A 12,184-nucleotide genomic window follows, 5' to 3' on the forward strand; every position below is an offset into this window, starting at 1 on the left:
AAACCTTTTGTAGGTGTCCCATAGTTCATGGATATTCTGTTGTGTTTTCCTTCCAGTCTTTTTTCTCTTTGCTTTTCAGCCTTAGAGCTTTCTTTTTTTCCCCCAAGACGTATATTTGAAGGTTTGGTTTTTTTTTAACTTTTTATTTTATACTGGAGTATAGCAGATTAACAATGTTGTGATTGTTTCAGGTGCACAGCAAAGGGAATCAGCCATACATATACATGTATCCATTCTCCCCCAAACTCCCCTCCCATACATGAGCCTTAGAGCTTTCTGTTGAGACATCCTTAAGCTCAGAGATTCTTTCCTCGGCTATATCCAATCTACCAATAAGTCCATCAAAGTCTGTCTTCATTTCTGTTTCAGTGTTTTTGATCTCTGGCATTTCTTTTTGGTTCTTTCTTAGGATTTCAATCTCTGTTTATATTGCCCATCTGTTCTTGCAGGCTGTCTGCTGTATCCATTAGAGACGTTAGCATATTAATCATAATTGTTTTTAATTCCAGGTCTGGTAATTCCAATATCTGAGTCTGATTTTGATGCTTGCTCTGTCTCTTCAAACTGTATTTTTTGGTCTTTTAGTGTGTCTTATAAATTTTTCTTGATTGCTAGACATGTGATATACTGGGTAAAAGGGATCTTGTTAATAGTCCTTTAATAATGTGGTGGTACAAACATAGAGAACAGACTTGTGGTCGCCAAGGGAGACGGGGGTGTGAGGGGGGGAAGTGTTGGGAGTTTGGGCTTAGCAGATGCAATCCTATTGTATATAGGATGGATAAACAACAGGGTACTACATTATAGCACAGGGAACTGTGTTCAATATCCTGTGATAAACCATAATGGAAAAGAATATGTATATATGTATAACTGAGTCACTTTGCTGTACAGCAGAAATTAACACAACACTGTAAATCAACTATACTTCAATAAAATTTAAAAAAAACAAAAAGCATCTGCTAGAAAATGTGTAACAGGAAAAAAAATAACGTGGTGGTAATGGGTCAGGGCGTAGAAGCATTCCGTAGTTGTGTGATTAAGTCTCAGTCTTTTAGTGTGCCTGTACCTCTGAGCTGTGAACTTCACATGTGTTTCTCAGTGCCCCTGCATTCCCCCTTTAGTTGGAACAGGATGGCTAGAGTGGGCTGGAATTGGGTATTTCCCTTTTTTCAGGTCAGTTTGACTGATAATACCCCAGCAGGTTAGGCTCTGATTAAATAGTTTCTTCCGCAGGCAGACTTTGTTAAGAATAGAATGCTCTGGAATATTACAAAGTGGTTCCTATTACCCATCTTCTGCTGGAAGCACGAGAGAATTTTTCTCTGATATTCACTGTGAGAACCTAGCAGAACTCTAGGAAATTAAAGTCACTAAAGTATGGGACCCCCAATGACCAGGTCGCTGGAAATTTTTTTTTTTTTTTATGGCTGTGTTGAGTCTTCATTGCAGCGCACAGGCTTCTCATTGCGATGGCTTCTCGTTGCGGAGCGCGGGCTCTAGGCGCGCGGGCTTCAGTAGTTGTGGCATGCGGACTTCAGTAGTTGTGGCTCACAGGCTTCAGTAGTTGTGGCTCACGGGCTCTAGAGCTCAGGCTCAGTAGTTGTGGTGCACAGGCTTAGTTGCTCCACGACATGTGGGATCTTCCCGGACCAGGATCGAACCCATATCTCCTGCATTGGCAGGCGGATTCTTAACCACTGAGCCACCAGGGAAGTCCTGGAATTTTTAATTTTTCAAACTTGATCACACTGAGCCTTCAACAGTTGGTTAATTACAGTTCATGTTTCCCTACCTCAGCACTGGTTCCTGTGGAGGTTTGTTCTAGTGGCTTTCTGCTCTCATAAGTTGTTATTCTCTGTGTTCTCTCCTGTTCTCTCCTGTTGGTCTCTCCAGTTTTGGGGTTAGCAGTTTGCCCTATGACTTCACTTGTCTTACTTGTCTAAGAAGAGTTGTTGATATTTCAGTTTGTTCAGCTTTTTACTGTTGTTAGGACAGAGTGGCGACCGCCAAACTTCTTACATGCTGGGCTGGAAACTGCAAGTCTGTGCTCATTTTTTTAAAGCATATTTTCCTGAATATAGAATTTTGGGTTGATACTTTCTTTTCCTTTTCAGTGTTTTAAAGATCCTGATCCACTCCTGACCTCTATGGTTTCTGATGATAAATCAGCTTTTATTAGCATATCTATATTCCCTTATGTGAAATGTGTTGGTTTTTTCTAGCTGCCTTCAAGTTTTTTACTTTATCTTTGAATTTTAACAGTTTGATTATGATACGCCTAGCTATATGTTCTTTGTATTTATCTTCTTAGGGCTCCTTGAGCTTCTTGGATCTGTAAGTTGATGTCTTTAACCAAATTTGGGAAATTTAGGTTACTATATCTTCAAATATATTTTCTGCCTTGTTTTTGCCACTCTTGGGACTCCAGTTACAGTATAATTGAGGGACTGTAATTAGTACAGCAGTGTATATGTATAACCTATCAATATAAATTTATTAATATAAATATATATGTAATATGAGTATATTTACATATATAGATAGATGGTGCGTGCTCTAAACATTCTAATAAAAGGGATCCATGATCAAGAGAGTTTGGAGATGGGTGCTTTCACCAACCCCCAACTTACCTTTAATATAATGGCATTTAACGACTGGTACAGTAACTATGCACATTTGTCTTTTCTGTTAAATGATGGGCTCCTAGAGGACAAGCCACTGGCTTTACTTTTCTTAATAATTATATAAAAATATAAAGACAATGGTTCTCAGAATTTTAAAAATCCAAAAATGTTATCTGTGAGAGGCAAAGTAAAACAGAAAGTCGCTAAAAATAGGAATAGAAACAGTGGAGAAAAATATACCAGGCAGAAAGTATGATACAAAAGAAAGCTAAAGGGCTTCCCTAGTGGCGCAGTGGTTGAGGGTCCACCTGCCAATGCAGGGGGCGCGGGTTCGTGCCCCGGTCTGGGAGGATCCCACGTGCCGCGCAGCGGCTGGGCCCGTGAGCCATGGCCACTGGGCCTGCGCGTCCGGAGCCTGTGCTCCACAACGGGAGAGGCCACAGCAGTGAGAGGCCCGCATACCGCAAAAAAAAAAAAAAAGAAAGCTAAAGTAGCAGTTTTCATATTTGACAAATTTAATATTTATGGTAGAAAACGTAAGGGACACAGAAAGACAGCCCAATTAAAAAATGGGCAAAGGATTTGAATAGACATTTCTCTAAATGCTCCGGTTGGTTATAGTTGCACAACCTTGTAAATATATTAAGAACCACTAAGTTGTATACTTTAAGAAGGCGAATTTTATAATATGTGAATTATATCTCAATTTTAAAAAAGTGATCTGGGGCTTCCCTGGTGGCGCAGTGGTTGAGAGTCCGCCTGCCGATGCAGGGGACACGGGTTCGTGCCCCAGTCCGGGAAGATCCCACATGCCGCGGAGCGGCTGGGCCCGTGAGCCATGGCCGCTGAGCCTGCGTGTCCGGAGCCTGTGCTCCGCAGCGGGAGAGGCCACAACAGTGAGAGGCCCACGTACCGCAAAAATAAATTAATTAATTAAATTAAAAAGTCATCTGTATATTTTGTCTTAAAGACCAAACCTCACTTAATTCTCAAGGCTTAGAGCCATGCAGATTGTTCTCCCACTATATTTATTGCAAAAAGAATTAGAAACAAATAACAAAAGAGTAGGTTAAACAAAGTTTGAGAACTAACATTGCTAACATTAAGTAAAAGAAAATCACTGAAATTACTGAGGAAATTTAGAAACAGAACTGAATATAAGATTACATGTTGAAATTTGGGGGGCATAGCTAAAGTAGTATTTAGAAGGAAATGTATAACTTTAAAATGTTTGCCAAAAAAAAGAAAGGTTAAAAATAAACTATACAAACATACATTTCCTGGCTGTGTCTGCTGAAAGGGCCTAGAAACAATGAAACTACCATAGCAGTGAGCATACCTGGTACCCAAATACTGGTTTCTAAATACTGTTGTCCAATAAAAAGAATCAGAGTTCCATGGAGGAATGATTTATTCCAGGGCTGGGACAAGGAAGATAAAAAATTAGCCTGGAACATGTTATGTTGCCAGAGGTAAGAAAGTCCTCAAAAAGGAACAGGGCCTGTTGAAAGGGCATGGGGACCAAACTGAAAGAGTTCCCAATGGCCATAGCTAAAACAATTTGGGTAATGAAATAAGTAATGATAGTATTAAATTATAACCCATAGAATAAAATAAATATCCATGAGTCCGTACTCTTTGAGTAAATAAGCGGGAGAGAAGGCATGTTTTCAGTAGTTTTCCTGTATTGAAGAGTTACAGTTAATAAATAAAACAGAAAATCATCATTAGGCAAGTAACACAGTAATAATTGTAGTCTAGTCCATTGGTAGATGCTAAAGCTAGTGGATGAAATTTTGAGGAGAAATAGGAGGATGTTTGCATAGTCACAAAGTATCTCCCCAAATATATTTAATTACAAAAGGAACAATAGCAACTTTACAGTGAAGAAATCCGGCAGACACCATCTTAATGAAGTGAGCAAAGGTAACATCACCAGTAATAAAGCGTATCAAATCAACACGTGCCCCATGTTATGATGCACTGAGAAAGACACAGCATCATTCCTCTGGTGTTTTTGCCAAAAATGCATAATTCAGTCTAATCATGAAAACATCACAAACGCAAATTGTGGAACATCTGCAAAATAACTAACCAGTACTCTTCAAAAGGGTTATGGTCTCAAAGTGAAGAAAAGACTGGGGAACTGTCAATCTTTTGGAGATTAGAGGAGATTAAGGAGAAATTACATTTAATGTAATGTGGGAGCCTGTGTTGGATCCAGAAAAGAAAAAAAGGACCTTAGTGGGAAAACCAATGATATTTGAATAAGGTCTGTAGTTAATAATATTGTACCAATGTTTTTGGTACAATTTCCTTGTCCAATTTCCTTGTACTATGGTTAACATTAAGGAAAGCTTGGTAAGGGTGTAAAGGAACTCTACTATTTTTGCAATTTTTCTATAAATAAAATTATTTCAAAGATAAAAAAGAAAAATAAGGTAAACATTGAGTTCAGGAAGTTTGTAGAAATAGAACAGTTGAGCACACTCAAAGGAAAAAGAAGAAAGGAAATAAAAAGGTCAGAAAATGAAGCAAAAGTAAAAAGTTGAGATGCTTACTCTCTGGAATTATTAAGGTAGTTTTCTGAGAAGACTGACTAAGAAAAGAGAAGATACATATGTATAAAATTCAGAATGAAGGTTGAGACGTACACTCACTGCATTCCTTTTAGTGATGTCATTTCTTGCCGAAGCTGGGCCCTCTCCGTTGTTGTGATTAAAAAGCAAATACCTGTGGAATAAGAAATGAGGGTGGTGGTATCCAGTCTGATTCTAAGATTTGAGAAATTGTGCAGTGCCTAACAGGTACTAAGTTCTTTGAGTCTAACTGTTTGATAAATAGAATGATTAGGTGTTTCATTTGGTCTCGTGATACCCTGAAAGAAACTGTTGAGACACTAAAGATGCCATGAACTAAGAAAGTTTGACAACCTCTGAAATATGAGAATTATGAATAAGTAAATGCTAAAAAGAAATTGAAAATGTAGATGAAATGGATAAATTTGTAGGAAAATGATAGGCAACTTGAATATAGTATGAAAACATTGGAATGGTAATCAAAGATCTTCCCTCCCAAAAATCGCATACCTGGATGACTGTGTATGGGTGAGTTCTATCAAATTTTGAAGGAACAGTTAATTCCTTTCTTAAACAGGTTACTGCAGAAAAGAGGGAAAGAGTAAATACTGCCTAACTCTTTATGCAGCTACTTAATAATCTTGATTTGAAACCCTGATAAATTCAAGAGGAGATATTATAAAGCCATTTCCCTTATTAATGTAGATGAAAGGGATCCTAAATAAAATATTAGCTATCTGAATCCAAGAATATACTAAAAGAGTGATGCATCATGATCAAATGGAATTTAGTTTAACAATCCAAAGGTAGTTCATCTTTAAAACAATTACTGATGTAATTCACCATTTTAATAGTTGAGAAAAGAAAAATGTTTTTCTGATTTGATTCAGAAAAGCATTTTATGTATTTCAATTATTGTTTGTGATTTAATTCTTAGCAAACAAAGAATATATAAGGGAACTTTATTGAGTATTTGTATATTAGATTTTTTAAAGTTTTTTATTATAGACAGTTTCAAACATAATAAAGGTAGGGTGAGTGGTACAATAGACGTGACAGGGAATCATTGCTCAGCTTCAGCAATTATCAATATATGGCAACTCTTTTTAATCTATATACACACACATACACTCTCATACACTTTTTTCCTGCCCTGCTAGATTATTTTGAAGCATATTCCAGACAACATGCTCTTTTTAATCAATACTGAGTATGTACCTTTTTTCTCTATAACCATTAATATCCTAAAATAATTAACACTAATTCCTTAATATTATCTGCTGTCTAGCAGAGTTGAAATTGTCCTGATTGACTCATAACTGTGAATTTAGAGTTCACACATTGCATTTAGCTGTTGTTCTTCATTTTTTCTTTTAAACTATAATAGCTCTTTTACCTCTTTCCTTCCTTCTTTTTTCCATTATGTTACTAAGAAACCAGGTCATTTGTTCTATGGAATTTTCCACAGTCTAGATTTGGCTGATTGTGGCCCCATGGTGTTGCTTAAATGTTTCTTTTTTCCCTGTCTTTCCTCGAAACAGGTAGTTAGGCTTGATTAACTTCTATTATTGGGGGGGGATAATAATTTCATAATTATTGATGCATAACTTTTTTTAAACGAACTTTATTATTATTATTTTTTGCGGTACGCGGGCCTCTCACTGTTGTGGCCTCTCCCGTTGCGGAGCACAGGCTCCAGATGCGCAGGCTCAGCGGCCATGGCTCACGGGCCTAGCTGCTCCGCGGCATGTGGGATCTTCCCGGACCGGGGCACGAACCCGCCGGACCGGGGCACGAACCCGTGTCCCCTGCATCAGCAGGCAGACTCTCAACCACTGCGCCACCAGGGAAGCCCAACTTTATTATTTTTATTTGTTTATTTTTGGCTGCATTGGGTCTTCGTTGCTGCGCGGGCTTTTTCTAGTTGCAGGGAACAGGGGCCACTCTTCGTTGTGGTGCGCGGGCTTCTCATTACGGTGGCTTCTCTTGTTGTGGAGCACAGGCTCTAGGCACGTGGGCTTCAGTAGTTGTGGCATGTGGGCTCAGTAGTTGTGGCTCAAGGTCTCTAGAGCACAGGCTCAGTAGTTGTGGCACACGGGCTTAGTTGCTCCACGGCATGTGGGATCTTCCCGGACCAGGGCTCGAACCTGTGTCCCCTGCATTGGCAGGTAGATTCTTAACCACTACGCCACCAAGGAAGCCTGATGCATAACTTCTTAATTCTTAATATCAGGAAGTATATGATGCTTGGCTGCTTTTGTTAAAATTGATCAGTGGGTTTAGGCACCTGGCACAAGTAACCATCGTGAAGGTCTCCAGCAGCCTCTTATTTATTGATGTTTTTTGCCGCGCCCTGTGGCATGTGGGATCTTAGTTCCCCAACCAGGGATTTAGCCTGTGCCCCCTGCGTTGGAAGCACGGAGTCTTAACCACTGCCAGGGAAGTCCCTCCATCAGCCTTTTTACCTAATGTTTTAGCAGTCACTGATGCTTGCTGCCTGGATCGTTATTCATTAGGGGGTAGCAAAATGTTGCTACTCTAATTTATCATCTCTTCTTTGTTTATAAGCTAGTCTTTTGTGAAAGAAACAGTCCTCATCGATCCTTCGATAACCCTGAGGCACAGTTTGTATAGGAAAGACAAGATAAATGCTTGATTCTTTCTAGAAGAGCACTTTCTTAGTAAACCTACAGTGAACATAATACTTAGATGTGTTTACTTTAATATCTAAAGTAAGAAAAGGGTGCCTACTATTACTGCTCTTGTTTAACATATTACTAGAAGTCCTTGTCAACAGTATAAGGGAAGAAGAATAACTATTGTAAGGAAAAAGATAAAATTGTCATTATGTACAGACTATACACATTTACTTCAGGGGAATAAAACAGAATCAGCAAACTATTAAAACTGCCTTGAGTTCATCAAGGGTCTTAAAAATCAATACTATTTCTTTTCATCATCCTTAACCAGCTAGAAAATGAAATTTTTTAAAAATGTGTATCATTAAAACAACAAAACCTAGAAAGTACCTAGGTATTAGTCTAATCAAGAATACACAGGCCTCATTAAGAAAAATTTTTAACTTCAATAAAAGATATAGGAAATAATCATGGACATGATAATTTACTCTTATAAGGATGTTATTACTTCTGAAGTTTATCAATAAATTCCAAATAATCTCTGTCAAAATTTAGCTGGGTATTTTCGAGGAACTCTGTAAACTTATTGTGTAGAAGAATAAATAATAATTCATGAATAGTTAAATCAACCTTTAAAAAAGGAGAATAACGGGGAATTTACCCTATCAAATATTAAGATATATCAATACTGCAAAAAGCCATAGTAATACCGTGTGGAATAGTGTAAGAACAAACAAATAGATCACTCTTAGAGAGCTTAGATAATAGACCCAAGGATAGATGGGAACTTAATATGTTATATAGGTGACAGCACAATCAATAGGTAAAAGGTTGTTTAGTAAATGGTTTTAGAAAAAGCAGCTCATTATATATGGAGAAGTAAAACAGTATCTCTATCCTATGTCATATGCAAAGGTAGACTCCAGATGGATTAAACACCTAAATGGGGAAGATAAAACCAAAAGGTTTAATAGAAGAAAATTATTTTCTTTAAAAACATATATATTTTTGTGACCTAGGGTTGGGGAAGGAACTTCTAAAACCTCAAAGCACAAACGAATTTTTGCGTAAATTTAATTGCATCAAAATAGGGAGCTCTATTTAACAAAAGACCCCATGGGCAAAACTAATATACATGTGACAAATGGGAGATAATATTTGCAATGTTTAAATTGCCAAGTGATTAATGTCCTCTATACTAGACTATATAGGAAACTCCTGCAAATAAACAAGATAAAGAAAGCAATCCCAGCAGAAAAATGGGCAAAGGATATAAACAGGCAGTTTATAGAAAAGGAAATCCTCAAAGCAGTAAGCATATGAAGAGTTGCTCAAATGTATTAGCAGTCAGAGAAATACAAATTAAAACAGTAAGATAGGGGCTTCCCTGATGGCTCAGTGGTTAAGAATCCTCCTGCCAATGCAGGGGACACGGGTTCAAGCCCTGGCCCAGGAAGATCCCACATGCTGCGGAGCAACTAAGCCCATGTGCCACAACTGCTGAGCCTGTGCTCTAGAGCCCGCAAGCCACAACTACTGAGCCTGTGTGCCACAACTACTGAAGCGCACTCACCTAGAGCCTGTGCTCTGCAACAAGAGAAGCCACTGCAGTAAGAAGCACATGCACTGCAATGAAGAGTAGCCCCCGCTCGCTGCAACTAGAGAAAGCCCACGTGCAGCAATGAGGACCCAATGCAGCCAAAAAAACAAAAACAAAAAAGACAGTAAGATATTTCATATATGTTAAGCTGGCACATATTAGCAAACGAGATAAAAACCAAATGCTGATGAAGATGCAGGTTATAAAAACTCTTTCCAAAAAAAAACTCTTACACACTGCTGGGGCACATGTAGCCACTCTGGACAGTAGCATGGCACTCAGAATTAAAACTCTATATGTATATGACCCAGCAATTCTGCTCTTGCATTTATATGCCGAAGAAAATCTCAGTCAGATCCATAAGAAAACATTTACAGGGATATTCATTGCAGCATTATTTGTGGTAGAAAGGCATTAGAGGTAATCCAGGTGTCCGGTGCAGGGATAGTAGAGAGAAAAAATGTTTTGGATACATGCCATGGCATATTATATACCAATCAGAAACAGCAAATCAAATGTACACATACAAAATGAATGAATTATGTTACAGAATTGAAAAAGAACAGAATGAGGTATAACACAGTAAGATTTACACACATCAAAAATACATGCACTCGGGGCTTCCCTGGTGGCACAGTGGTTGATAGTCCGCCTGCCGATGCAGGGGACACGGGTTCATGCCCAGGTCCGGGAAGATCCCACATGCCGCGGAGCAGCTGGGCCCGTGAGCCATGGCCGCTGAGCCTGCACGTCCAGAGCCTGTGCTCTGCAGTGGGAGAGGCCACAGCAGTGGGAGGTCCGCGTACCACAAAAAAAAAAAAACAAAAACACGTGCATTCAGTAAACAATAAGGATTTACTGTATAGCACAGGAAACTATATTCAGCATCTTGTAATAACCTATAATGGAAAAGAATCTGAAATATATATATATACACACACACATATATATATCCAAATCACTCTGCTGTACACGTGAAACTAATAAAATATTGTAAATCAACTACAATTTTAAAAATAAATTTTTTTTAAATACATGCGTTCAAAACATTTTGCAAGAACACATACAAATTAAAGGGCACACAATAGGCATAGTAGGGTGGTTGCCTATGAGGATACAGAAACAAGGATAAGGGGAAATTTAAATATTTTCATGACACCTCATCTCATTTCATAGAATCATAGAAATTATTTAAGATATGATCTGTAAATGTATCTAAATGGCAGTATGATAAAAGCAAATGAAATGATCGAAGGCACCACTGTCAACCCATTCACTTTGTAGAACTCCTACTCCCCCATCAGGATGTCTTATGAACCATAGGTTTGTGTGACCATCATATATACAGACCGAGTGTGGAGACCCATGTCAGCTTGTATATCGAACACTTAATACGTTATTGCCATTTAAATTAGTTAAAATATCTTAAGAATTTATAATATTTAAAATCTATTCCATATACATCTGTGTTTTAATATAAAATAGGATTTCCCCAAATCTTTAGGGAAAATTGCCATTCTAGTAATATGTGCCTTCTAAGACCCCCTAGTGCACATCCAGTATGAGAAGCAGGTTCTTAAGCTGACTGCATTGATCAAAGATCTGACAGATCTTTGGGAAAAATAATTTCTTTTCTTCTAACACTAAGGCATTTCACTATTCTGGCTCTTCCAAGATGGATTCCAATTTGAAATATTATGTGGTAAAATATACAGTTATTTTATGACACTCTGATTTTTTTTTTTCTTTAACTTTACAGAGACTGTGCAGTTGATCCAACTTGTGTTTTATGCATGGAGTGCTTTTTGGGAAGTATTCACAGAGACCATCGATATAGGGTTAGTAATATCCAGATAATAACCACACCTAGTATTGAATTTATACTCAATACCTTTTCTTTTCAAAATTCCAAGATTTAACACTGAAACAGGGGAGAGTGGTTTAAGAAATGTGTTACTCAAATACCATTAAACATACGATGGCAGTGTAGAGATGAATTATGAATCCAGGTTTCATGGAACACATGGTTTAAGATTAAAAGACTATAGATAACAGCTCTTTCAGTATTGGTTTTCAACTAGTTTGTTTTGTTATTTTTTTAATGTTTATTATCTTTATAATTCTAGGTTTATAAAGCAAGTTATCAAAAATTAGAGGATAAAGGTGAGAGTTAAAATGCAAGAGGGAGGTTCTGAAGGGAGATGAGTGAGCAGTGAAGTAAAAGTGACAGGATTATACCATTAAGAAATGGTTCTATCTGTTGGTCAGCTTCTACAGAATTGTCATTTCTTAATATTAAAGAGGCATCTACTACAATGTAGAAAAGGGCCAACTTCAGAACATAAGACTAATCAAATTTTTTTTAACTGCTGTAATGCAATCAGTACTTTTCCAAAAATCAAGTATGTTTGCTTTTAAGTCAGGGATACAAAATACACAGGCAGATTATTGCTAAGCCTGTCCTGGTTCCTCTACTGGAAGCTGAAGACAGAGCTATGAACATTCAAAAATTTAGGGAACTGTTAGCAGCTGGAACTTTTCACCCTAATCTCAAATAAAACTAGAGAAGAAATACTACAGTCTTACTAATTCAAGACTTTTGATTCAGGACTTTTCCTCCTGTTTGTTTTTATTTCCTCTACCCGAGTATTGTTAACAGTGAACTAAAACAGCTGCAAAATTGAATTCATATTTTTATATGTTCTTTTTTTTTTTTTTTTGCGGTACACGGGCCTTTCA

General features: G+C 37.7%; 1 protein-coding gene across 8 annotated transcripts in view; it reads left to right on the plus strand.

Moving 5' to 3' along the window:
* The window catches only part of UBR2 (ubiquitin protein ligase E3 component n-recognin 2), a 117,752-nt gene that overhangs the window by 24,687 nt on the left and 80,881 nt on the right, over nucleotides 1-12,184 (plus strand). For all 8 annotated transcript variants that reach the window (XR_004352347.1, XR_004352348.1, XM_032650248.1 and 5 more), the window contains exon 3: nucleotides 11,205-11,283. Coding sequence is in view for 6 of the 8 variants with exons in the window: in XM_032650248.1 (XP_032506139.1) it covers nucleotides 11,205-11,283 (79 nt within the window). In the remaining 2 variants the exon portion in view is untranslated. The remainder of the gene's footprint in view (nucleotides 1-11,204; nucleotides 11,284-12,184) is intronic.

Source organism: Phocoena sinus, chromosome 11, assembly GCF_008692025.1.
Source record: "Phocoena sinus isolate mPhoSin1 chromosome 11, mPhoSin1.pri, whole genome shotgun sequence".
Classification (NCBI taxonomy): Eukaryota; Metazoa; Chordata; class Mammalia; order Artiodactyla; family Phocoenidae; genus Phocoena; species Phocoena sinus.